General features: G+C 36.2%; 1 protein-coding gene and 1 long non-coding RNA gene across 45 annotated transcripts in view; both read left to right on the top strand.

Annotated features, from left to right (window-relative positions):
• LOC108032711 (meiosis regulator and mRNA stability factor 1) overlaps nt 1-26,801 on the top strand; it is a 430,692-nt gene that overhangs the window by 281,577 nt on the left and 122,314 nt on the right. For 41 of the 44 annotated variants that reach the window (XR_007765275.1, XR_007765274.1, XM_050890067.1 and 38 more), the window contains 2 exons: nt 6,624-6,755; nt 6,808-8,604. Coding sequence is in view for 39 of the 44 variants with exons in the window: in XM_050890067.1 (XP_050746024.1) it covers nt 6,624-6,755; nt 6,808-8,604 (1,929 nt within the window). In the remaining 5 variants the exon portion in view is untranslated. The remainder of the gene's footprint in view (nt 1-6,623; nt 6,756-6,807; nt 8,605-26,801) is intronic. The other 3 variants (XR_007765277.1, XR_007765278.1, XR_007765276.1) reach the window with 1 other exon arrangement.
• LOC127011841 (uncharacterized) lies at nt 10,365-11,206 on the top strand. Its single transcript, XR_007765280.1, has 2 exons — nt 10,365-10,501; nt 10,564-11,206. It is a non-coding gene; the product is annotated as an uncharacterized LOC127011841 (long non-coding RNA).

Here is a 26,801-nt window from a genome sequence, read left to right as displayed (position 1 = left end):
AGGCAATAATCGATTTTAGAAATGAGGATAGATTTAATAGTATTGAAAGGAGTGGTTGTGTTACTGTTTTATTTAAGGGAAGAGAGATGTTTAATAATATTTAGAGTTTTTGATAGTTCTGTTTTTAATTTTGTAATATGGGTGTTCCAGGTGTATTTGTTGTTAATAGTAAGTCCTAGTATTCTGAGGGAGTTTGTACTGGGAAGATTTGTGTCGCCTGTACGGATCTTGGCAAAGCAGTTATGTTTTCTGCATATGTGAAGGACTTGACATTTTTCTTTTGATAGAATTGATCCAGAGTACGTATACCAGTCGTCTATTTGAGTAAACAGGGTTTGGAGGTTGGTAGTGGGGTTTTTATGTTTATTGTGTTCGATTATAAGATGGAAATCATCGGCGTATGCAGTTAGTTTTATTTCTTTGTGTAAGGAGATAATATGGGAGAGAGTGTTGTAAGCTATGAGAAAAAGAATTACTGAGATTGGAGACCCCTGGGGTATGCCATTGTTAAGTGGGAAAAGGCTTGAAAGGTTGTTGCCGGATTTTATGATTATTTTTCTGTTTGTCATAAAGTTAAGGACATAATTTAATATGCGTTTGCCTATTTTCCATTCCTTCAGCTGGTTAATTACGGAGTAGATGCCTATTTTGTCAAATGCCTTGTTGAAATCAAGAGAGATCAATGTGACGTGCTTTTTGAGGGAAAGGGATCTTGTTGCTATGTGGTCTACTAAGAGTAGACTGTCTATAACAGAAATTCCCCTTCTAAATTTAATCTGATTGCTGTTGATTAGGTTGTTATTTAAAACAAACCACCACAGTCTATTTGCGATAATCTTATCAAGTGTTTTGGCTAGGCATGAATTTAGGGATATCGGACGGTACGATTTGATGTCTGTTTTGGGTTTTTGGAGTTTTAGGATGGGAAGTACAAGGCTATGTTTGTAGGCTTGAGGGATTGAGGAATCTAGGATTGAGTTGAAATGGTTAAGGACTCTGTGTTTGAATGATATGGGGGAGTTGTTGACCATAATGCCTTTCAAGGAGTTGAGTGCGCTGCTAATTTCGATGAACGAAATGTCCTTTTTTATTTCTAGTGCAGTTTTGGAGGGTTGGTAGTCTAATGTGTGGTTTAAGAGGAATTTATTAGTGCGAAAAATTGGAGAAAAGTTACCGTCGTCGGCTTCTTTGGACCAGGCAAGTCCAAAAGAGTTAGCGATTTCACTTTGGGATGTTCTGGGGGTGGGGAAAAAAGGGTCGTTAATGCAGTGTATGTGCTTTGTGGGGTAAAGGCCGCAAAGGCGTCTGATGCTGGACCATGTTCTTGCTGGAGAAGAGAAGGGACTAATATCGGATGTGAAATTAAAAATAGAGATTCGTTTGGCTTCTCTAATGGCTTTCTTTAGTTTAGCGTTGGCTCTTTTGTATTCTATTATATTATACGTAGTAATGTTACGTTTTAGTATTGACCATTTAGACGATTTGGCATTCTTCAAAACTGATAAGTTTTGATTCCACCACGGGACTGTTCTAGGGAATTGAAAAGTAGAGTTCTGGGGGATTGATTGGTGTGCGCTGTGGATAATAATTTTTCTTAACAAAGCTGCTTCTTTATTGACATTTTCGCTCGGTGGCTTGTCAGTAGAATTGATACGAAAAGATTTTTTGTATGCTTCCCAGTTTGCTTTCTTTAAGTTAGAGCCTCCTCCTTTGGAGGTGTAGGATGAGGGGGAGGCATTAAGGTTCATTGAGATTAAGATAGGGAGGTGATCACTTCCGTAGAGGTCGTCTATTGTTTCCCAGAGAAATTCTGGGGCTATAGTGGATGAAGAAAAGGATAGGTCTATATGTGTGAAAGAGCTGTGAGTGGATGGAGTGGGTGGGGCTTTTGTCGTTTAATAAAATGTAATCTGAACGGTCTAGGAATTTGGCAATAATATTGCCTCTGGTATTAGGGCTAGGAGAGCCCCAGTAGGGGTGCCAACTATTAAAGTCTCCGAGGACTAAAGTGGGTGTGTTGTCGAAGCAGATGACGTTTTCTAGGATACTTCTGTTAAAGGACTTAGTTGGTGAAATGTAGACTGATATTCTGTTTAGTTTAAGTTTTGTACTCCAGTGGCTTCGAAGTCTTGGGTGATTGAGATTTGTCTTTGAGATATTGAGTTATGTATCAGTAGAGCTGCGCCCCCGTAAGAGTTGGTGCAGCATTGTTGGTAGAGTGTGTAGTTAATGGGAATGGGTAGAGAGTTAATGTTGGTTATGTGTGTTTCTTGTAGGGCAAGAATTAGGGGGTTAAAGGTCTTGATCAGGGTTTGGAGTTCAATGTAGTTATTTCTATATCCATGGATGTTCCATTAAATGTATTTAAGCATTAAATGTAAAGAGAAGGTGTATTACTTAGTACTAATTTGAGTGATTAATTAATAAAGTTCCTTGGCAGTGTTGTTTGGGTTATTTTGAGTGTTTTAGTTGGATTGTATTTACTGTTTTCGATTTGTCTGCTTTGCTTTTAGCCTTTAAGGGTATAGCCAGAGGGTTGGTTTTTTCTTTGTTGTAGCTTCTGAGAGTGCGGTCTGAGGTTGTAGTGTTTGTACTGGTTCTGATAGATTCTGTTGTATCCATTTCGATGTCGTCCTCGCTTGGAGTTTGTGGGGTAGGTTCCATGATGTCGTCGTATGTCGTGATCTCACGAGTATTCGATTTATCCAGAACTGGGGCGATAGAATATGATGGGGGTTGTGCTGCAACTTGGGAGTAAGGAGTGGCCTTGTGGAAGTGACGTTGGATGTATATTTTTGATGCGCTTTTGAAGTCAACATTTTCTATTGTTTTTATAGCCATTATTTCTTTTTGTTTAGTAAATGTTGGGCACTTATTGTCCAATGGGCTATGATGAGGGTTGTCGAGGTGTTTGCAGTTGATGCAGAATTTAGGCTTGGTGCAGTCTTCGTCGTCGGGGGAGTGAACTTCAGAGCAGTTTGAGCAAGTTTTCTCGTTATTGCAGGCTTTGGTGGGGTGATTAAATTTTTGGCAATTTCGGCATTTAAGAGGTCGAGGAATGTGTGGTCGAATTTTGACACGTTCATATCCAATGTTTATGGTTTCGGGTAAGGTGGTGGTGGCGAAGGTGAGAATAATGAGTCCGGTTTCTTCAAGATAGTTGTCTTTCTTTCTGAGTATTTTATTTACTTCAGTGACGTTTTGCGTCTTGAGTTCATTGAGAATATCTTCATTGTTTATGTATCGGAGGTCATTGGAATAGATGACTCCTTTTGAAAAGTTAAGTGTTTTGTGTTCAGATGCTTCAACTTCAAAGTAGTGGAATTTGGTGAGTTTCATTAGCCATTGAGCTTGGAGTAGGTCTTTGTTTTTGACAAGAAGAGTACCTGCTTTGGTTTTTGAAACTGACGTTACTTCCCCGCAGCATGTATAGTCAATAACGTTTTTGATAATGAAAGGACTAACTTTTTCAAAGGATGCGATGTTGTCTTTTCTTTTAATGACAATGAATTTGGGTGTTTGGAAAGGTGCTTTTTCTCGCGGTGTGGTTTGGTTTATGTCTGGTGGACGTGTCATTGTTGTTGTTGTTGGGCTGCTGCCCGATGCACTTGCACTTTAGTAACTGTCCAGATGCAGTAATTGTTTTTGCTTTAGTTGGCGAGTTTGCTTTGAGGGCTTATTTGGTTTGACAAAATTGGTAGGTAATAGTTGCAGATTACACTTGCCTGGATTTGCCTATAGCACGTCTTTACTCTTCGGAGTCTAGATTGGTACTGAATCTATTAATTTATTTATTCAAGGTATTCAAGATAGACAGGAAAGACCATTGATGGATTTACGCTTAGTTTTCACAATATATATGTGTCTTGTTATATATATATATTATAAAACTTTTTGGGGTTCTGAGAGACTTAAACAATACAAAGATTTAAATAGTACTATAATTTAAATCTTTTGTATTGTTTGAATATTATTATTATTGGAATACCGCAAACAAGCCAATCATCCTTTTTCTTACACTGTATTCGGAGTCTAGATTGGTACTGAATCTATTAATTTATTTATTCAAGGTATTCAAGATAGACAGGAAAGACCATTGATGGATTTACGCTTAGTTTTCACAATATATATGTGTCTTGTTATATATATATATTATAAAACTTTTTGGGGTTCTGAGAGACTTAAACAATACAAAGATTTAAATAGTACTATAATTTAAATCTTTGTATTGTTTGAATATTATTATTATTGGAATACCGCAAACAAGCCAATCATCCTTTTTCTTACACTGTATTCAAGTCAAATTTATTTTTTCGTCTTTAATGTGTAAACGGAAGCCGCATTTATATCATCACGTTTAAAAAGTGTCTTTATTGCGTACACTGTAACGTCCTTAATGTGTCCTGAAACAAAGAACCCAATTTTTTTTAAACCATTTGCTTTCAGTCTATATGACAAATGCTCTGTTTAAAGAAAAGTTTTCATTGCTTTAAATTCAAATTGGTTTCTCCGTTTCCTAGAAAAAAGTGTTTCTTACCTCTTAAAGTATACATGTTTATGATAATAATCATATACATATGAACGCTGAGATCCCGGAAACTATAAAAGCTAGAAGATTTGAACTTGGCGTTTAAACTGGTCTTCCTGCGCAGCGCAAGTTTGTTTCAGCGGGGTGCCCCTCCGAATCATGCCCACGCAATCTGTAGCGCCTACAGCTTTTTGATAGAAAAAAAAATGTTACCTTAAGTGTATTTGTCTCATCAATACCTATCGACTGAGCTACGAAACAGGAGCCACGCCCACTCTAACGCCCACTCGCAGGAAATTTTTTTTCTGCATTGTTTTTTTGTTTTTTGTTTTGTATTTGTCTCAGGAATACCTATAGAAGGACGCAAAAAAAATTTTACAAAAGTACGACAGTGATGTAAACGCAGAGTGAGGGCTCGATGGATATAAAACTCTAGTAACCGATATTGTTTTTTTTCTTGGACTTCAGACTTAACTTTGCTGTTTAGTGATATTAAATTTACTAATACCTTATTTATAAGTTCTTAAATTAGTATAGTATAAAGTAATATACTCCCACTGTCGCAAACAACTTTATTTTCAACATTTTTAATTTTACACTTGTACATTTGAATTGAAAAGGCGTTCCATCATACATAAAATTATAAGGGTCTTGATGAAATAGTCAGTTAAGTTAGATAAGGTAAAGGTAAAATAAAATGGAAAAAATTCTAAGTCTACACTACTTCCCATATTATTTTGCATTCTTTTTTGTTTTTGAAATATTCTTTGATTGATGTAATGACCTGACAAGTGCTATTATAAAAAATAAAACAAAAATCATGAACCGTTGATTTAATTTTAAAGCACAATAAACAGATCCAGTTTTCCTGAAAATTTAATATAAACAGAGTTCGACTATAATATTCGATTTTTAGTTCTACGTCTTGTTATAGTAGTCGCCCTTGCACACTCTGCTGGGGTTCTTTGGAATTAATAAGTAAATTCCTAGTCAGGACTAGAAGCCGATTTAATCTACCCATGTTTAGTTATCTGTCTGCATCAAGTATAAAGGTTTTAAAATTGTCGTCGGTTTACGATTTATAATTTCTATGAATTCGCCCGACTATTAAACGCAGTGGCGTAGCACAGCTGAGATCTCTTATAATTTACCCCCATCGAGTCTACAACTCAAAGGTAAAGTTGCCAACGTAAATATGTGGAAGCTCAAGTAAACGATCTTGGTGTTTTTTCTTGTACCTAGGACTAAACTTTGCTGATGGCATTTTGTCCATGGTGAATAAAGCTAGTGTGCGCTTGGCTTTATTATAACTGGTCAAAGAAATTTAATGATATTAATTTTACTAATACCATATACCCTAATAAGCTAGTATAGCTCCTCGTCTGGAGTACCTAAAGAGGAATTCATGTTAATCGTATTGAATTTATACAGAAGCACTAGCAACAAGTGCTTTGCCTTAAGGCGACTAAACTGGGATGCGACCCCCATTTAACCATTTTATACCAGTAGATTGAACCTTATTGACTTACCCTCCCAATCGTAAGGTGGATAAGTCTTTATTTACAATCTTGTTCGAAGTGAAATTTATAGCTGTAACTTTGTTTTTCATGCAGACTAACAAGAAATTACGTTCCCCTAATTTGTGACTTGAAAGAAGCTTTTAGAAAACTATATTATTACTACAATAGACTTAATCTTATATCACAAAATTATGCCCCGTTTCTTAGAACTATTAATATTAAATGACTATTTAAAATTAGGTTCGTCGCTTTTAATCTTTAATTTTTTACGCGCCATCATATCGCGAATTTATGACGTACGACACACGGTAGCGCCCCTCTGTCGGTTGGGCAAAAGGTGTGGTCGTGGGATCAAAAAGGGCTTAGCGTTGAAACATAAATCAAATGGAAAGCTAAATTAAATTATAAATTTACCAGATAACGCGACTTCCTATTAGCTTATTTTTTTGACGATCATCAGAGTATTTAAGTAAACACATAAAATGTGAATTGCCATGTCACTAAACTAACTGATCTAATATTTTTAAAGGCACTTAGACTGCAATCATATACCTATATAAAATTGTCTTTTCTAGTTTGCTAAGCAGGTAGTGTCTAACTTGCACCGCAAAAAGATTGGACATAAACGCATGCTGGTCAGCTATACTCGCGACTCCTCCCTAACTGAAATCAACACGCTTCGTTGTCAGGTCGCGGGACTGCTAAAGGTAAACAAAAATTCTTCATTTTTGTAACTATATAAGAATGTGTTCTTTTCAGGATGTCCCTTACAATACCCTACCCATGTATAAGTTCAGAGAGATTTTTCAGTCGCGGTTTAAAACATCAATCAGTGTTTTGGATTTGTACAAAATGCAGGACATATGTAAAATTTACTCGGATAACAACGAGGATAAATTCATCAGTCTGAAGCCGGAACTAGTAAACACCCTTGGGAGCTTACCGTTAATGGAAGGACTTCAACACAGTGTTCCTTACTGCAGTATTCACTTTAAAAAGGAACAGCACAAGGGGTGGGCCGAACAGGATATAGAGCCACTTCCTAACGTCTGCATGACCATTTCGGAGATTCAAAAACTAATCTATGCCTTGCTCAAGGTGCATCCAGGGGACATTCCAGTGGCTACCCTTATTCATTGCATTGAAGAACAGCTAAAAGTATCAATCATGGCTAATGAAAATGGTGTCAACTTGGAGCACTTGGTCTGTTGTATCCAGGGAGTTCAGATTCACGTTAACAATTTTGGGATTAAAATTCTCAACTGGTTAGAGCCTAACAAAGAAATGCCATTGTCAGGCTCCATTTACGTTTGCTCAAATTCGAGTAGTCTCAGTTCCAGTGAACGATCCAATGGTGCAAGCTACTATAAAAATGGTTTGGCTGACCCGCTTTTTCAAATATCTCGAGAGGTAATCGAGCTGGTGAAGATGTCCCCAAAAGCCACCATGAAGTTTAATCGCTTTATTCCGGCCTATCACAATCACTTTGGAAAGCAATGCCGAGTGGCAGACTACGGCTATACAAAGCTTATCGAGCTTTTTGAAGCCTTATCTTCTGTGGTGCAGATCATGGGGGACGGGGAAAATCGTCAGATCACGCTTACCCACCGCACACAAATACGTAGGTTTACCTCAGATTTACTGCGTGTTCTTCGCGCTAGTGGTAACAATTCGGTATTGCTTTCTCAGTTACCGGCGGTATTCACCAAAACCCAAAACAGAAATTTTGACGTCACAGAGTACGGTGTGTGCGATCTTGTAGACATTCTAGATGGCTTAGTTAACTCTAACATCGTGGATCTAAGCTCTGTGCAGCACGGAAAAGATATTTTTATATCGATGCCAAAACGCAAACAAACGAACAGTGAGTTGGAGAAAACTAGTGTGTTCGCCGGAGAAATTGTGGAGCTCTTCCAGAACGCCCTTCAGTACACTATTTTGTTTCAGAAGTTTGTGCGATCCTACCATTACCACTTCGGTTATCAATGTCGTCTCAGTGATTATGGCTTCCTGAAATTGTCCGACCTTTTGGATGCCATTAGCGGCTTAATCGAGATGGGGTTGTCAAGCGATGGGGACAAGAAAATAGTGCTCTCTCCAAAAATAGCTAGAAGAGTTTTCGCTGAGCAATGTGAGGACCTTATACGCAAGGTCACTGGAAACTCAGCGCACTGTATGAAGCTAAATCAAGTGCTGATGATGCACAAGAAAAAATTCGGCTACCAAATTCAGCCAAAAACTTTGGGGGTCTCGGAAATGGCTACGGCATTTGAATTGTTGCCCTACGTTGAGCTGAAAACAAAAGATCAGACCGTATGGATTATCTGTCACAATAACGACGTTGAATTTCGTCTTCTTTGCTATAGGGCTTGCAACTATATTCTTCAGCGGGAAGGTTCCGAATCGGCAACAGACCCAACTGAAGTCCATGCAGGAGGCCAATCCTCACAGTTGCTAGATGCCTTCACCAAGAACGCTTTTATAAACGAGTTCAACTCTAAGCACAAGGACCAGCTCACAGAATCGGGTCTCTTAGCAATGCGTCATGCAATCGAGGTGAGTAACCGATAAACATAAACGTTCGTGAAGTCCTTACTCGAAAAGTAAAAGGGTGTATAGTTTTCTTTAAATACTTTTTAGGTAAAAAATAAAGGAAATCTTCCAACCTTATAAAACTATTGAATAAAGGGCTGTCGCGATTTTTTGACCAAAAAAAATTAAAAATTTTGGAATCTTAACAGGAAAATGGAAACTAATTTTTTTGACACAAAATTCCTACTATCTAGGTAGAATGACATCAATTTTCTATAAAAAGTATATAACAAAAAAACAAACATTTTTTTTAAATCCGTAAAAATTTTAATTTTGGCATTAATTTTCAGTGGTCGTTGTTTTTTAGAAAATATTGGATGCCTATTTTTAGTAAGAAGAAAATCACGCTAAAACCTCAAGTCATATACTCCTATTGTACCAAAGAACTTTATTTTCCAAATTTATACTTTCTCAGCATTCTCAATTTAAATTCACAGAAATTGCCTTTGCTTTCAGCGATATTGCCTTTGTCTTAGTTTTAGATTCTGCATTAGCCTTTGCCGTTAAACTCGTTTTGCTAAACTCTTAGGTTCAAAGAGCAAACCTTCGCGCTCTAAGCTCAGAGTATACTGCGTTCCAATTTTCAATCGAATTTCATCGATTAGTAATTTCATTTCACAATGGAATTCGACAATTTGAGTCCAGTCCAGTCTATTTCGAATTGAAGTGGCGGTCCATCATACATACAATTATAAAGTGTCTTGATGAAATAGTCAGTTAAGTTAGTTAAGGTATAACTCCAATAAAATACAATTTAAACAAAAAGGAAGTTAACTTCGGCAAGCCGAAGTTTGTATACCCTTGCAGTTATAAAAAATAATTGATGATTTTATTAAATTGAATTCAAAATTCATAAGAATACAAAAATTTATATTCCCAATATTATAAGATAATATGTCAAAAAGCCCCAAAGCTATAATTTGTTTCACATTATTTCCCCCCAATTATCCGATCGTTCCTATGACAGCTATATGATATAGTCGGCCGATTTTGATAAAAATTAATTTGAAAAAATGTTATTTCCAAGCGTAGAAGGTTAAAAGTTAAAAACACCGAAGATAGATTTTTTAATATTATTTTACCACTAATTTTCCGATTTTTCCTATGTGAGCTACATGATATAGTCGTCCGATTTTGATAAAATTTAATTTGAAATTCTGAACTAACTTAAGAATGTTATATCCAAGCTTAGAAAGGTGTATATTAAAAAACACGTAAGATATAATTTTTTATTATTTTTTGTCCCGATTGTTCCTATGGGAGCTATAAGATATAATTGTCCGATCCGGCTTGTTCCGACTTATATACTACCTGCAATAGAAAGCAGAATTTTGGGAAAGTTTCAGCCCGATAGCTTTAAAACTGAGAGACTAGTTTGTGTAGACGGACAGACGGACGGACAGACGGCCGGACGGACATGGCTAAATCGACTCATCTTGTGACGCTGATCAAGAATATATATATACTTCATAGGGTCGGAAACGTCTCCTTCACTGCGTTGCAAACTTGTGACTGAAATCATTATACCCTCTGCATGGGTATAAGTCAACGAATATTTCCCAAATTTATTTGCGTTCCTTTTAGTTTTTGGAATATCTTTTGACTGATGTAATGATCGGACCAGTGCTGACATAAAACGAAAACAATGAGCCGTTGATTTAATTTTAAAGTACAAAGCAGGCGATTTAATCTAGCTCAGGTATCGCTTCGAATGAAGTATAAAGGTTTTGAAATAGCCGTCGGTTCACGATTTATAATTTCTATGAATTTACCTGACGATTGAAAGCAGGGGCGTAGCACAGCTGAAATTGCTAATAGTTTACCTCCATCAAGTCGATAAGTGGGTGGTAAAGTTTTAAACGTAAATACGTGAAAGCTATATAACTATCACTATCATCACTATCACTATCATAATTTTACTAGGCTCTCAGTCGTCTCGAAGAACAACTACTTACAATTCTATTTCGTTATGAAAAGATTGCTCAAAGGCTCTTAATAATCAACATCATTACTTAGCGGAATCCACGACATGCAGAAGAGGCTTCAAACATTGGCAGCATGGGAAAGAACCCAACTTATAACAAAGCGGCATATGCAGTTTTCCGGCCTGTCCGAGAACCCAAATTTAAATATAAATTTTGCAAGCCATAAGACTGACCATTTCATTCAAAGATGTGGAAAATGCCACACACAAACCAGAACTCTGATCAGGAGCCAAAGGTATGCCGTTTCTTCGTGAGGAAGGACACACAAGATAACTGCCGGAAAGATGAAATAAGGAGAGGAGGAGAATGTCTATGTAAGGAATGAATCAAGTTTATTTCCTCACCCGAAGAAGAGAGAAATCTGAGGAATTTAATAACTTTAATAACAAAAGCGAAGATCAACTGTGCGGATTCCTGCCAGGTGCTGGAGACGTACATACAAAAATACAAGAAAAAATATAAGCCCCTATAATATTTTACCTGCATTTACAGGCATTTTTCCCAAATCTTCAAAATTGGATGGATTTTATACATTTTTTTCTAAAATCCTATAAAGTTATGGGTTTTATTTTTTTCGTGTTTTTAATGTTTGTTCATTGCATAGAATTATTTGTATATAAGTTTACGGACCGATAGTTCGACTCAATTAGTTGTCCTAATCAAGAATATGAATGTGAACGGTAAGTGGACTACTGTGATGGGTCCGAAGGGTCCTTACCAAAATTTCATATTGTTTGAGAGAAAAAACAGGAAAAGTATAGTAGTACAAATTTAGAAAATTTGAGCTCTTTGGGCTAAATGCGGATAGTTATAGCCTAGATTTGTTAAAATCTGGTGTCCCGATAACAGTTATGTTAGAACAAAAATTTTAAGGGACTATCCAAAAAACAATAATAAAATGAAAGATTTGATAGGCTTATAGGCTTTATAAAATACAAATATAATAGATTTATATAAATATAATAGATTTTAGATTTCCAATATTTGATTCGAACGATGTCTTATTAAATTTCAAACTATGTAGCCTATGAGGTTCATCCACTATTATCATAAAATATTTGAAGTAATAAAGAATACAGTTTCGAATTAACTGAACGATAAAAAGTGCAACCCCTAAAGCGGGGTTAGTATGAAAATATTTTATGCTTACTTAAATGTCCAAAAATATGCAACAGTCATTAAAAAGTTGAATTCTTTTTATAGACGTTTGAAGTAAAAGAAAAGCAATTCGAATTTTTTTCGTCGACTAAATAATTTTTTTAAAGGCTGACAAGCTTAATATATTGGTTTAAGTATAATTATATAGTCAAGTGTTAAAAAAAATTCTAAAATAAATTCTAAAAAATAATTATAAAAATTCCAAAAAATATTCTAATGAAATCGGTTTAAACAGAAATAAAAAAGGTACAGAGTATAAGTCCAATGACGTAGGTGACATTTTCGTAAAATTTTTTAAAAGTTTTAAAAAGTATGAATTTTTACAAATTTTTGGACGACAATTTAATTGACGCTTTTTGACCAATATTTTTATACCCGTTACATGTAGATTAAAAAGATAAATTGGAATCGTCGGAAAGTATGGAACCGGTAAAAGAAAGAGTTTCCGGCCCCAGAAAATATATAAGTTAAAATAATGATCAAAATTTGTATTAAAAAAAAAATTCACTTTATTGGGTTGTTTTTAGAACTAACTTAAATTAGGCTAAACAACATTTTATTCTCACTACGCGTCAATCCATCGCCGCCACCGTTTCTGCCGCCACCGTTTCTGCCGCCTCTGCCGTTTCTGCTAACGTTCTTAATTATTATTGTCGCTGTCGCTATTGACCAAATATAATTGACATTGGCCAATGCACTTAACTTATTGTTATTGTTGTATGCACTTGACTAAGTTCGACCAAATTTGGCAAATTACTACTCTGCATTCCCACGATCGCTGACCAAAAGGAGCTAGCTCTCTGCACGTGGCTTAGTCTGTGTGAGCTTATTGAGAACATTGGTTGGGGTGCAATCAATGCTTTCTCGTACTTATGTGTGGCCTTAATATAATTTAGGGTGTTAACTTCTACATTCTTGATTAGGATCACTAGCCGAGTTAAGCTAGCCATGTCTGTCTGTTCTCCCGGATGAATGATGCGATATTGGAAACTATAAGAGCTATCTGTGCTTTTGCGCAGCCCGATTTTCTTTTAGCAGGGTCCCACGCCCACTTTCGGGCTAAGTTTAATTGAAATGTTCTCAAATCCAATTTCAATTATCTAATGCCGCTAGGTTAATGTGAAACGCTGGTAAGGGAATCATAGGGTAACAGAATGCAAATAGGTTAACAGGAAGAAATTTCATTTAATTTCAGCCAAGAGCGGTTTTCTTTTGGGATGCTAAGGGGCTTGGCGTCGTTGGCGATTGGGGTCAGCGTTCATTTTCATTTGAACCTTCCACTGAGTAAGTCGTGAAACGGCAAACAAAGGTGCAGAGATTTTTGTTAGTAAAGACTTTTACACAGAATATACAAGGAAGCATTTTTGCTTTTGCTTCTTCCAGCCTAGGGGTGAGTTGGAAAAGCAGAAAAGAATGAAAGGTTGGAGCACCGGGAATGCATTCGGACTGGGTTTGAATAATGTTCTAAGCCCCGCATAAATGGTCTTAGTTGCTCAAAAAATGTAAGTGCTAATGCGAGGAGCAAAAAAATGAGAAATGTCGAACGGATAGGCGAAAATTAACGTCAAGGAAAAAGGTCGGAAATATTGACCGAAGTAATCATTTAGTTTTTTAGTAATATATAAGTAATTTTTGTATATGCTTTTTAAAATTGTCTTTTTTTTTAATTTGCATAAGGCGTTTAAAATTTTTCGGTTAGAAAAAATGGAAAAAAAAGAAAAATAAATTCCCAGTGTAATTAAAATTTTACTGGCCGACCTAAACACTAAAAGGCGAGTGCCTCGACTATCAGATAGCCATTGTTCTGAGTAATGGGGCAAAAGGGAAATGAATATATCTAAGCAGCAAAGCTATAGGTATTTATGAGACAAATATATGTTATGAAAATAAATTTTTCTATCAAGAAACCTGTGTCTACCATACCACCATTAGAGTGGTGGTGGCACATATTTTTAGGTCACTCGATAGGTATTGATGAGACCCATACAATTCTGTAAAAAGTTTTTTCTATCATATATATATAAGCAGCAAAGCGATAGGTATATATGAGACAAATACATTTTACACCAACATTGTAGTGGGCGTTGCACATATTTTTAGTTCAGTCGATAGGTATTGATGAGACAAATATATTTTAGTTAAAAGTTTTTTCTATCATAAAAACGTTGGGCGCTAAAAACGTTAGGCGAGATCTCATCGTTCATGCGAACCGAGGGACATGGCTAGATCGATTCGGCTAGTGATCTTGATTAAGAACATGTATACTATATGGGGTCGAAAACTCTTCTCTCTACTCATTAGATACTTTCCAAAAAATCTAGTATACCCTTTTACTCTACAAGTAACAGGTATAAAAAGAAATAGTTGAGTCAAGCATACCACATTTTAATTAAATCACTTACATTTTTTTTGCACCATTCTCTATCTTATAAGTTATTTTAGCTTATAATTATGTTTTCTAATTATTATTTATTCGATGTGGATTTTATTCGATAATAATTTTGCAAGAATTTGAATTTGTTAGACGTTAAATAAAATGTTTATAATGTGGTAAATGAAGTGTTTGTCCTCGGCAGACATTAGACCGCCGTGAAACCGAAATGCCGAGGGTTGTTCTAATGGTAGGGGAAAGGGCGTGAAACGGACAATGGAATGGTGGGCTGAATAAGCCTGACAATACCCCGAGTGTAGGAGTGCTTTCCTTCCCGGGATTTAGTTTTTGGTTTGTCGCAACACGAAATTTTGAGTTATGTTAATAATCAAATAGGCCTTGATGGATTAGAGAAAGGAGCCACCCCATTTGCGGACGAGCCAAAGCCGAGTAATATTTTTGCTTGCGCTCAAAATCCATCCGCTCCATCTAGCCTTAGGTTATTTATAGATTCCCGTTAGACTTAAAAATAATTGTTATTATGGCAATCGCCACACAGAAAAAAAATGCGTCAAGATCAATTTAATATGCCCATGGTAAGTTTGTGTTGTATCGACAAATTTTACCATGAAATAATGTCAAATTAATACCAAAAAATGTTATTTTCACAAATTCTCTCTTTCCGAATATTTCTTGACATCGAAAAAGAGAGGATAGAGCAATATGGCGGCGTTAATTACGTGAGTGGAAGCGAAATGGACCTATTCGAAATTCGACTTGGCTTACTTCAAACAAGTTGTCCCGCTTGTACTAACATGGTTTTCATGGCTTTTGAACTTAACGCCCGCGAAAAACGTTGTGCGATAGACCAGCTGCTAAAGTGTCTGTCTCTGACGCTGAAGGTCCCAGGTTCAAGTACGCTCCAAGGCAGAGTATGCTTTAAGTGTTTAAGAATAATATCTAAAATGTCCTTATAATTGTTATAGCAAAGCTGCATTAAAATAATTTCAGATTTCAATAAAAAAAAAATAAAAATAAATTCTCACGGGGAAGACTCGAACCACAAACCCAACCCTCAGGCCTGTGTATCAAAAACGAAGCGCTAGCCCTCTGAGCCAACGCTTGATTGTGACAAATCTAAAAATGATATTACCGAAATATCGTTTTTAACATTTCAATCATGTCAAATTGATATGTGACATATCAGGGCCGAATTGATATTGGATTTCATCAAATTGACCATCATATCATATCAATTTTTTTTCTGTGTAATAAATTGTTCATAGATCTTTGGAAAGTAGCGGGGGCATTTTTAAGGCCAATTGGCATTCGAGTATATTCGTAATGACCATGTTTTGTTGAGAATGCTGTTTTAGCTATTGCTTCAGGATCCATTTGAATTTGATGACATCCTTTGGCTAAATCCATGGTTGAGAAAAATTAACATCTTCCTAATTTGTCTAATATTTCATCCATTCTGGGTATTTGGAATTTATCATTAATAGTGATTTCGTTTAAATTTCTGTAGTCTACTACTAATCTGAATTTCAGTTTTCCTGAAACAATAGGGAGATTTTGATTTTTGAATTATTCCCTGTTCAATCGTTTAATTTATTTGTTTGTTAACTTCTTCATAAAAAGTTTGAGGGTATTTATATGGCTTCCTGTACACTGGATCTTCCTGCTTAGTTTGTATTGAATGTTTAATAGTACTTGTAAAAGTCAAATTTTCACCATCCTTGTACTGGATTTCATTAATTGTTTCCTGCTCATAACTTACTTCTGCCTTACTTTCTTTTAAAAAATCTCTGCGTATCAAGATATCGTAATAGTCAGAAAATTTATGTAAATTAAATGTCAGATTTTGCAAGGATCTAATGTTACACTTTTATTCAATTCCATTGATCCATTTATTGTAAACACTTTTTTAATTTGTCTTCCTCTTCTTTATTTTCTGCAAAATTCTTTGTCATTAAAGTGATAGATGACCCTGTATCTATAATATCTCTATCTATATCTATCATACATCTATATTTACGTCCATCCTATACTGTGCACTGTCAGTTACCATTTGACTCTTAACAGGTGCATTAGGAGAATTACTTGAAGTAGATGCCTGGAAGTTTAAAGCATTTTGTACCCTACCTGGATCTAGGTTTCTCATAAACTCGTGATAGTTACCTTGGTTCCTTGGGGGAATTTGATTTTTATTTTGTGAAATTTGAGGAATTGATGAATTGTTTGAATTATTTTTATCCCTTGAATTGTTATTATTATATTTTGGATAATTTTGTGATTGAGAATTAAATTTTTGATAATAATAGTTTTGATAATTTTCGATTATCATGACGTCTAGGCTTATAGTTATTGACTGGGTCTGCGTCCCAATGCCCTAAAATCATTGGTGCTTCTTTTAAGTTAGCAAGAGTTGTGATATCTCTTTAGGATAAGCAATTATACAATCTGTCGGAAAGTTTTCACTCGAAACAATCCTTAATAGTTTTACTTAATGAACTTGTATAAAGTAATCTTTCTGTTGGGTCTGACTTCAATTCTAATTCATTATGTACTTTTGAAGATCATCTAAGCTTGAGTTATATTACGAATGCTTCCTTGTTATGGAGTGTCCCGGATGTGATGGATGATGAGTTCTTAAGGCCTGTGATCGTTGAAGGTCTTAATTAGAGCTGCTTTTGTAGTTGCCTATGCGTTTTTTCTTCTTCGATGACTGCTTGCGCTGAGTCGACAATGGTCCTTTCAATGGCTCCATATATAATGTGAGTTTGTCGGGCATCTTGAGTAGGGTATAGTTGTAGGAGGTACTCAACCCTGGCGATATACAGGCTTAGCTCTGCTGGATTTCCATCAAAGTATGACAATTCTTTGCTTCGCCCAATCAATTAATTCAAATAAATCTCGGATAGCGCTGATGGATTTTTTATTTGTCAATATTTGCACTTTAACTTATTAGCGCGTATTAACCGATTTGAATTTTTGTTTTTAGTTTACAAAGTTTCTATTTGTATTATCAATATAGGCACTTTTAATTTTTTGGATTAAGCGCGTATTGGCCGATTTGGGTATTATTCATGTTCTGCGTGCGGATGATTTGCACTTAGATTCTTTTGCGGATCTCCTTTATTGTCTTTATTGGTTCGCGGAATTTACTGATCATGATAAACTAGTCGTATAGTATTATCCTTCTTTTGATCAGTACCGGTGACTTTTTAAAGGCTTACCGACTGCGCCAATTAAATTCTTGCACCATAAGTTTAAGTTAAAAAAAAAATTTATTTAATTCTTATTCTTAAACTCGTTAAAATATTTGTATGCAAGTCGGTGGACTTGCTATTGACAAATCAAAAACTGAACTCGCTCTCTAACTCCTACTTCATTTACGATCATACTTCGTTTTTAAGCTTTAGAGCTTTTTGTGATTGGGTTTCGTTGCTATTAAGAGACTCTTTAACTTTGGACTTTAGACTCCAGACTTTGGTCCCGAAATCTGAGTATCTTGAATTGGGGAAACGTGCCGATACTCTCAGCGGCTTGTACTAATTGTTTAGTCTACAAGCTGAGATTTTTGTTTCATTGTAATTTTCCTGTGGCTTGCTTATAGCTTGGTAATTTTCCATTGGCTTGGTTACAATTAAATTTGAATTTTTATTTCTTAGAGGGTGACTCGATTATTTTTTCTTAAAGGGTGCATGGGTGTATGGACATGTGCATAGGAGTGCGTGGTACTATGAATATGTACCTATATATATATCCAATATAATATTTTGCAATTCCCAGGATCCAAAGCGTCGAGATCTTATCGTACAGGATTCAAAAAGGGGTACGTTTGGCGGAACCCGGATTCTTTCTTAAAGCATATATATATATAAATATTCGTGGAGTCCAAACAGTTTTTTTAGTGAACTGTTATTAACCTTGAGGCGGCAAGTATCAGCCTTGCAGTTGTATTTACAATAGCAAGAAAAAAAAAATCGATTTAGCGTCGCTTGTGAACAGCTGTGTTTACTTTTGTGCTCCTAGTTTTTTGTCTTTTCCAGTGATTTTGTGCGAGTGTTCTGTGTGTATTTATTTACAAAGATTGGCCTAACAATTGTGCTAGTAATTATAAATAGATCTCCCAGTAAACGGGTACTTGTTAATAGTTATTTTAGCATTTCTATTAGATTTGTTTAATCTTATAGCTTTGTTTGTGTAACTTACGCTCCTAAACTTTATAAAACTTTTTTACTCCCTCTCAATCTCTCTCGCTTTATTTTATAACTGTAACCTACTCTCTATGCACCCGCTGAATTTCTACTAGACTTTTTCGGTGCTATTTTCTGCAACTATCTCTCTCTCTCTCTCTCTTGCTTGATTTACTTTGTATTTGTTCGTGCTGAAAATTGTTTGTGTCGCACAAGCCACGCTCAGTCGATAGAATATTTTTTTCTCTCGTGCTCTCTTACGTTTTGATAAATTTTCGCGATATCGCGCTCTTATTTTTTTTGTGTGTTTTGTGCCTTTGTGATTTTTGAATTTGATCCCAGTGCCAAATTTACTTTGAGGTATTTTTGATATTTTATTTCATTTTTTATTTGTTTGTCTTATAATGGCCCTTGTCTGTTTCAAGAAAAACTGCACACTTGCGCCTTCAACGAAAGACCCCTTTATTTTTTGTTGGCTCTGTGATTCGATGATGCACGTCAGGCTCACCGGCAGAATTAAAGATTTTATTGATCTTAACTCTGGTCTTATGTGGTTATGTGGTTCCTGCAAGGAAATGGTGGTTGAGATGAGCGGCTTTATGAAGCAGACTCGAGACAGCCTGTTGAAATTCTCGGGTGCTTTTGGGCAACTCAATGAGGGGTTCAATACCGTCTGTGCCCAGTTTAATAATAAAAAATTATTAACCGAGTCGCGTAAACGCAAAAAAGCCAGCTTAATCGCCGTTAATACCACCATGGAATCCAACCCAAATCCGAACTTGGTAGCAGCAGTTCCTGTCGACACAGGGGTAAGTGAACCAACTGTGTGTATGGATACAGCTAGCTCGAGTGAAGTCCATGTTTCCGGACTAAAAGCTTCTGTACTCGCTAAGTCAAAGAAATCGGTGCCAACCGTTCCTATAGGTACTGTAGGCACCGTTCTTGGATCTCAGACTAGTGATATTCAGACTGCTGCTGGGGAGCGTAAGAAACTTTCAGTTGTTCCACAAAGGAAGAAATTATTTGTTTCTAGATTTACCCCAGATACCACATCTGAGGATGTTCTGAAACTTATGCGTGAAAAATTCCCATCCGAAGATATTGCAGTTGAACAATTTCGATTTTCATATGCTCGTAGGATATCTTTTTTTAAATATTTGCTCCGCCTGACGTTTTTAATGTTTTACTTTCTGAAAGCTTTTGGCTTAATGATGGTTTAGTAATTAAAGAATTTGTTTCCAAATAAACCGAGAACAAAGAACAGGCCCTCCACTGTGCCAAAAAACTAAAAAGTTTAATCTTGGTTTATCAAAATGTTAGGGGATTAATTATGAAGCTACCCAAGCTTTATGCTGACTCCTCTGCATTTACAGAAGATATTTTAGCTTTTACGGAAACTTAGCTGAAACCAGGGATATCCGACTCTGAAGTTCTGGCTAATAACTTTAATACTTATAGAACCGATCACCACTCACGTAGGGGGCGGGGTCCTGCTTGCCGTTACTTCAAGCCTAACATCTGAAAGAATTCTTATTCAGATACCCAATGAAATTGGGTATCTTTGCAATCTTTATGTGTTTTTCTTACATTGTCTTGGCTCTGACCTAGTAATTTATGAGCACCATTTGTCTGCAATAAAATCTGTTTTATCCCTTCTTTCTAAGAGAGACCTTTTGATTGTCTTAGGTGACTTTAATCTACCTGATATTTCTTGGTCTCCTCCTACTGACTCATTTGTCGCTATGCCGTTATCCGCCCATGATTTTGTGGAAGGCCTTTTAGAATTATCGTTACAGCAAGTAATCTTTAAAAAGGCATTGCCTTCATCGGTACGTCTAAACTCAATGGAGGCATCGACGGATTCTGAAATTGCTGATTTATTTGCTGAGTTTTTCCAAACTACTTATAGTTGGACAGCTTGGTCAAATTCTAACTACCCTAATCCCTTAAATAGGGCAAATTGTATTTTCTCCTTTGAAATCACCGAGAGCTCTCTCGTAAGAGATTTAGCAACAACAACGCCAATTTGTTCTCTCGGTCCAGATGGACTTCCTGGATGTGTGCTTAAGTTTTGTGCGTCAACCATTTGTAAACCGATTCTTAAACTTTTTAATTCTTCTATTTCATCATCAGTTTTTCCTTCTATCTGGAAGGATTTTTTTATAGAGGTATTTCTAAATTGTTGGCAATTCCTAAAACATTTGAACGTATTATCACTTCTCATTTGCAACATTTGTGTTCCTCGTGTCAGCATGGTTTCGTTAAGCGAAGATCGACCACCACCAACTTTCTTGAATTGTCATCTATTGTAATAAATGGGTTTAAGAAAAAAATGCAGACTGACATTGTAGATACAGATTTTAGTAAGGCCTTTGACTCCGTTAAACACTCACTTCTTTTATTTAAATTATATCAGCTTGGGTTTCTTGGTAATCTATTATCTTGGATTTCATGTTACTTGAATGGTAGAACTCAGAGGGTTATACTCGTATTCAAGAATGCTGTTTCAAAATTGATCTACGTGACATCTGGAGTGCCTCAGGGTAGTCATTTGGACCCTTTGCTGATTACTTTGTTTATTAACGATCTTCCTTCAATCATAACACATTCTCGTGTACTAATGTTTGTTTACTTTGTTTATTAACGATCTTTCCTCAATCATAACACATTCTCGTGTACTAATGTATGCTGATGATTTTAAACTTTGTTTATCATATAATGATATAGCGTCGGGATTTAACTTACAGTCCGAATTGATTGTTTTCATGGATGGTGGAGTACAACCTTTTAAATTTGAACTACCTTAAATGCACCGTTATGACTTTTTATAGGGGTACTCCTACGTTTATCAGTTACTTTCTTAAAAATACGCCACTTGACCGTATATATTCAGTTAACGATTTAGGTGTTCTTCTTGTCCCTAAACTTAAATTTGACTTCCACATTATGTCCACTGTTAAAAAAGCCATGAGTGTTCTTGGGTTTATAAAGCGTTGGTCAAAAGAATTTGATGACCCTTATACGTCCAAATTATTTTTTACATCCCTTGTCCGTCCTATTTTGGAATATTGTTCGTCGGTTTGGAGTCCACAATATCAAGTGAACATCGACCGTATTGAGTCGGTACAAAAAAAAATTTCTCTTATTTGCCCTGCGTAGTTTGAACTGGGATCAAAACGTAAGGCTTTCTTCCTACGAGAGATGCAGATCTTTTAAACCGCCTAACATTCAACGTTCCTGTTAGACTAACACGAAATTATTATCCTCTAAATTTGCCACGATGTACATCAAATTTTTGTCTGCACGAGCCCTTTCGCATTCTATGTAATAACTTTAATAAACTTTATCATTTAATTTGCATTTCAACATCTATCCCGGTATTAAAAACTAATATTTTAATTCATTTGCTTAATTCTTAGTTATGCCTTTTGTTTTCATTTGTGTCCCGTCTCTATTTGTTTTATGAATGTATCTTCCTCGCGAACCCGCATTTTTTGACCAAATTGATAAAAGGGCCCCGCGCGTAACAAGCACGTGCTTGGTGTCGTTGGGCCACTTGTTTGTACTGTTCGAAGTGCATCAAGGTCCATATATAAATAAACCGTCTGAGCGACGTTTGTAGTCGTGAATAGTCAGCGTTTAGCTGATGTGCGCACCTCACCGGTTGTAAATTCGATACTGTCCCCTAATAAAATAATGGTCAAGCAGATTACATGTGCTTTACCCCACAAGCCGACAATTTATAATGTAAAAGAGAATTGAAAACCATGGTTTGCTAGAACTTTAACAAGGGGGGTTTACTGATGCAAGAAGGGGCGTAGGTCAAGAACAATGACATAATATTTGACGGACAACCTTGACAATAGGGGATCGTATTGCGCGGAACGCGACGATACATTGGCACACGAATTTGTGAAGGGGAGGGAATTTGCCCAAAATACGTCCCGATGTGGGGAATTGTGAACTGACGAACTTTACACACAAATATTATTGTTCTAAGCACTTTTAATATTTATTCTTATTATGTTGGAGAGCAGAGAGGCTTACCACGACGTACCTTATGCCGCCAAAAATAGTGCCTGAATATCGGACGCCTCTCCCTCGGCCCGAGTCCTTCTCAGGACTCAGGCACTTATATGCCCACGTAACACCTCTGCCTTTCATCCTTTAATAAGATAATTTTGTCCTTTTTGCATCTGATGCCGTTCTCCTGTAGAATGCTGAGACTTAAAGTTCGACTTGGTCAATACGCTTTACGCTGTTCACTTTAGGTGCTGAGATGATGACGATTTTGATGAACTGCTTGCCATGACGTATGACGTGCAACAGCGGTAGTGGATATTGCTCGACGTCCATCTGCCCGAAAAGAATCTGACGGTACTTGCTTTAATGACACCCAAGGCTAGTTCAAACGCCATATTGTACTTAGAGCCAAAAGTCACTTAATTCGTTGTGGTGCACCTCGTTGATTCTTGATACTTGTCTTATGTAAAAACGGAAAATCTTGAACAAATCCATACGAAAAAGATTGGTGGAAGTTTCAACGAATGCAAAAACTAAAATCACTTAATTACATCCAACCCGATTTTAATTTATCCCGACTTTAGCAAACCATCTTATTTGACAACAGGCGCAAGTAATATAGCGATAGGAGCAGGAGTAACACAAAATCATAAACCAGTTTGTTATAACAGCAAAACCCTTAACGAACACGAAATAAATAATGCCACGATAGAAAAATAATTTTTTATAATCGTATGGGCTACCAAATATTTTAGATCATATTTATTCGGCAGGTCTTTTAGTTTGGTTAAATAATACCAAGGAATCAAAATTACAAAGATAAAATTAAACGAATTTGACTGTTAGATAAAATATTTACCTGAAAAAGAGAATTACGCAGCCGACGCATTATCTACAACCAAAATAGAAGAAACCATGTTTACAGACAATTTTGAAGTGGACATACACGAAGAAACAGATAGCAATGCAGACGCGAAAGATTTCGAAAATAGATACACTAAATTCGAACTAATTCTTTATGTTTACAATCACAAAACCCAACATAATGCTACAAATCAGATACAAACTGATATTTTCATGTATGCAGAAACTCCAGATTACGACACGCAAATGAAGAAAAGTAACAGAATCGAAATAGTAAATGAAAAACGCCATGACTATGAGATAGACCTGAAATATAAACAAGCACCTTTAGTAAAATCTAAGACTACAAACCCACTTATAAAGATAGGTACTTTAGCGAAAGTTTACGAGAAACATTTTGAAGAAACTAACACAGGAAGGAATATAGTGCATTATAAAACAAAATTTAAATAGAAAAAGAAAATTAATAAAAGCAAATATGATAATAGTTCCAGGCAAACGGATGGAAACGAACCAGTGAAACCAATAATTTTCTCTATTATATAAGCAACTGCAATTCAATTGACAATCGGACAAAGTATTGAGATAAATCCCATAAAAGCAAAGAATGAATGCCTCATATTTAAAACAGGATCAGTAGAAATCCCACCTTACCAACTGATCAAATATCATTATTTAGGAGTAAATATAAATGAAAACCTTTTGAAAGAAGCCAAAGAATTCTATGATGTCATTTAAATCCGATATTTAGTAGAGAAACTTAAAAGAGAAATCAATGGAATTACCATAGCTAGACGCAGGAAAGGGGCTTATTTAATATTGTAGGATCTGTTTACAAATATCTGTTCGGATGTCTAGATCAAGATAATAAAGACAAAATGAAACAAAAAATCAATAATTTGGTAGACACTAGTGGCGAAAATACTGATTTAAATGTGAATGTTATAAAGACTGGATTTTAATAATTAACAATCTGAAAGAAAAAAGAGAAAGAGATCAACAGGTCAGCGTATTAATATTTAATTTACAACATTTCACTATATACGTAATTGTGTATGCAAATGACAAGGTTAGGGTTATTTAATCCAAAATTACGAAAACATGATTAATTGAAAAAGATTAACCCTGAAAAATTGTTAAAAATCAAAACTTCTACTTGGCTTAAAACAGACACAAACTAAATTTTGATTATTTCCCATATTCTTTCAGAGATAATCAAATCTCCTGTTTTCGAAGTTATTCCTTATTCTGAAAAAAATAATAATATTTTAACAAAAAATATACTTGAAAAATATTTCCTTTAGAAAGACAAAGTACTTTATAAAGAAACAAAGAAAACAGTAACTGACGAATGCATAAATGGAATACACCGGAAACACACCAATATTTTATTGACATTGAACACCCTAAAACATTGCTTAATTAAAATTTCTAATTGTTTAATACAATTAGATGAACACACTCTTTCAAACTCAATGTAAGACTATAGAGCGTTTATATAAGCAATAATATAACAAAATTGGAACCATTGTCACAAAATATTATAATGTATTTCAACAATGATAAAGTTTATTATAATTATTACATAGAACGTGAAAGGGCTCGTGTAGACAAAAATTTGATGTACATCGTTTGATGTACATCATTTCGTGTTAGTCTAACAGGAACATTGAATGTTGGGCGGCTTTAAAGATCTGAAGAATCAATGTCACCTTTTGTAAGATTCTGCATAAAATAGTACCAGGCATTGTTTTACGATTTACAAGTGTAGGTAAATTAAGCATATGTTATCTACTGTGGTAGGAAGGTAGCCTTACGTTTGGATCCCAGTTCAAGCTACGCAGGGCAAATAAGAGAATATTTTTTGTACCGATTGTGCACTTGCTATTATGGATCTAAACCGACGAACAATATTCCAAAATAGCACGGACAAGGGAGGTAAAAAAAATTTGGTCGTATAGGGGTCATAAAATTCCTTTGTCAAACGCTTTATAAACCCAAGAACACTCATGGCTTTGTTAACAGTGGACATTATGTGGCAGTCAAATTTAAGTTTAGGGTCCAGAAGAACACGATTCCGAGGATAACTCCAAGGATTTTCAAAGGAGACTACGAAAATATTCCAAAAGTAACTCTAAGGGTTTTAAAGGGATAAACGATGTATCTTTAAGGACAAGTCCAAGGATAATGCAAGTCACTACGCGGTAACCACAGTAACCACAAGGAACAAGTCAAGGATAACATAAGGACGACAAGAACGCACAGGAGAACCAAACCTAGGTACAGATCAGAAAATTGTTCCGGTACTGGGCCAAGCGAACGCGATGGTAGAGAAGGCGCATGACAGCATGAACAATTTAAGCATCCAACGAGGATGGGCCACTTCTTGGCCAAGGGAACGGGGCGTTGGAGGAGACGGAACCCAGCACGAATAATGCCTTCAAGTATCCAACGAGGATGGACAACTTCTTGGCCACCCACTTTATAAAGGGCGGCGATCGCTTCGACACCCCCCAACCGGAACCGTACTTGGTTGGCAAGAATACGGATGTAAAATTTCGTGGGTAATCAGCGCACGTACTTCCCGTATCCCCCACCGCAGGCCAATAAACCAATAAGATCCTAAAGAGTCTAGTCAACATTCGCAAGGAGTCGGTACGTTTCGGAAAGTAAAGACGATGGGCGGCATTGTTCTAGCCCATGAAGAAGCTTGATCTAGAGAAAAGGAGAAAGAAGGGATGAGTTAGAAAAGAGTGAAGAAATTTGGAAAGTTATCCATGAAAGTTGCATAATTACTATAAAGCAGGGAATGGAGCGCCTCGTGGTCGATTGGCACTGGACGATATTGCGATCGATAGGCACACAAAATGCAATCATAGTGTATGAAGAACACCGCGGCAAGCAAGTGGAAACGCAGCCCCAGCTAATGGGTATGAAGTCCCCAGTAAGAACAGATGGAGGATCAACGTAGGCGATTTGACAGAAGGCCGCTGGGCTATCGATAGCTGATGGGTATCGGTGCCCAGTGAAATGAGATGGAAGATTGACACGGGAGATTTGAACGAAGGCCGCTGGGCTATCGATTACTGATGGGTATCGGTGCCCAGTGGGATGAGATGGATGATGGATGGGCTCGGGAGATTTGATTGCAACGGAATTAAAAGCGGAGAGGGAACGTCGAGAAAGCAAAGAGGGAATCAGCAGGAGCATCGCAAGGACTCTATGCCTAAGATGCAATAAAACGCATGAGAGTGGGAGCGAATTTTTATTAAATGTTTCTCGAAGTAAATGTTCAGTTGATACACAAAAGTTCTCGTTTTCAATATTACTTTAGCGTTTCAATTTTGTGCTTTTGTAGCACGTCTACTTTTTACCACAATTTTATTCAATCAAATCAAAATATCGAAAATAATACATATTTTTCTTAAATTAAATACCAAATAATTCAACATCTTTTTCTTGAATTAAATACCAAATCCTTACAGTAGGTGTGGAATGTGAGGAGTTGAATAACTCCACACAAATCCCAGCAGCAGTAACAGCAGATTGATGGCAGTA

The sequence above is a fragment of the Drosophila biarmipes genome, unplaced genomic scaffold, assembly GCF_025231255.1.
Source record: "Drosophila biarmipes strain raj3 unplaced genomic scaffold, RU_DBia_V1.1 ptg000015l, whole genome shotgun sequence".
Taxonomy (NCBI): Eukaryota; Metazoa; Arthropoda; class Insecta; order Diptera; family Drosophilidae; genus Drosophila; species Drosophila biarmipes.
Note: the sequence above shows the minus strand (reverse complement) of the source record. Positions and strands in the feature narration are given on the sequence as shown.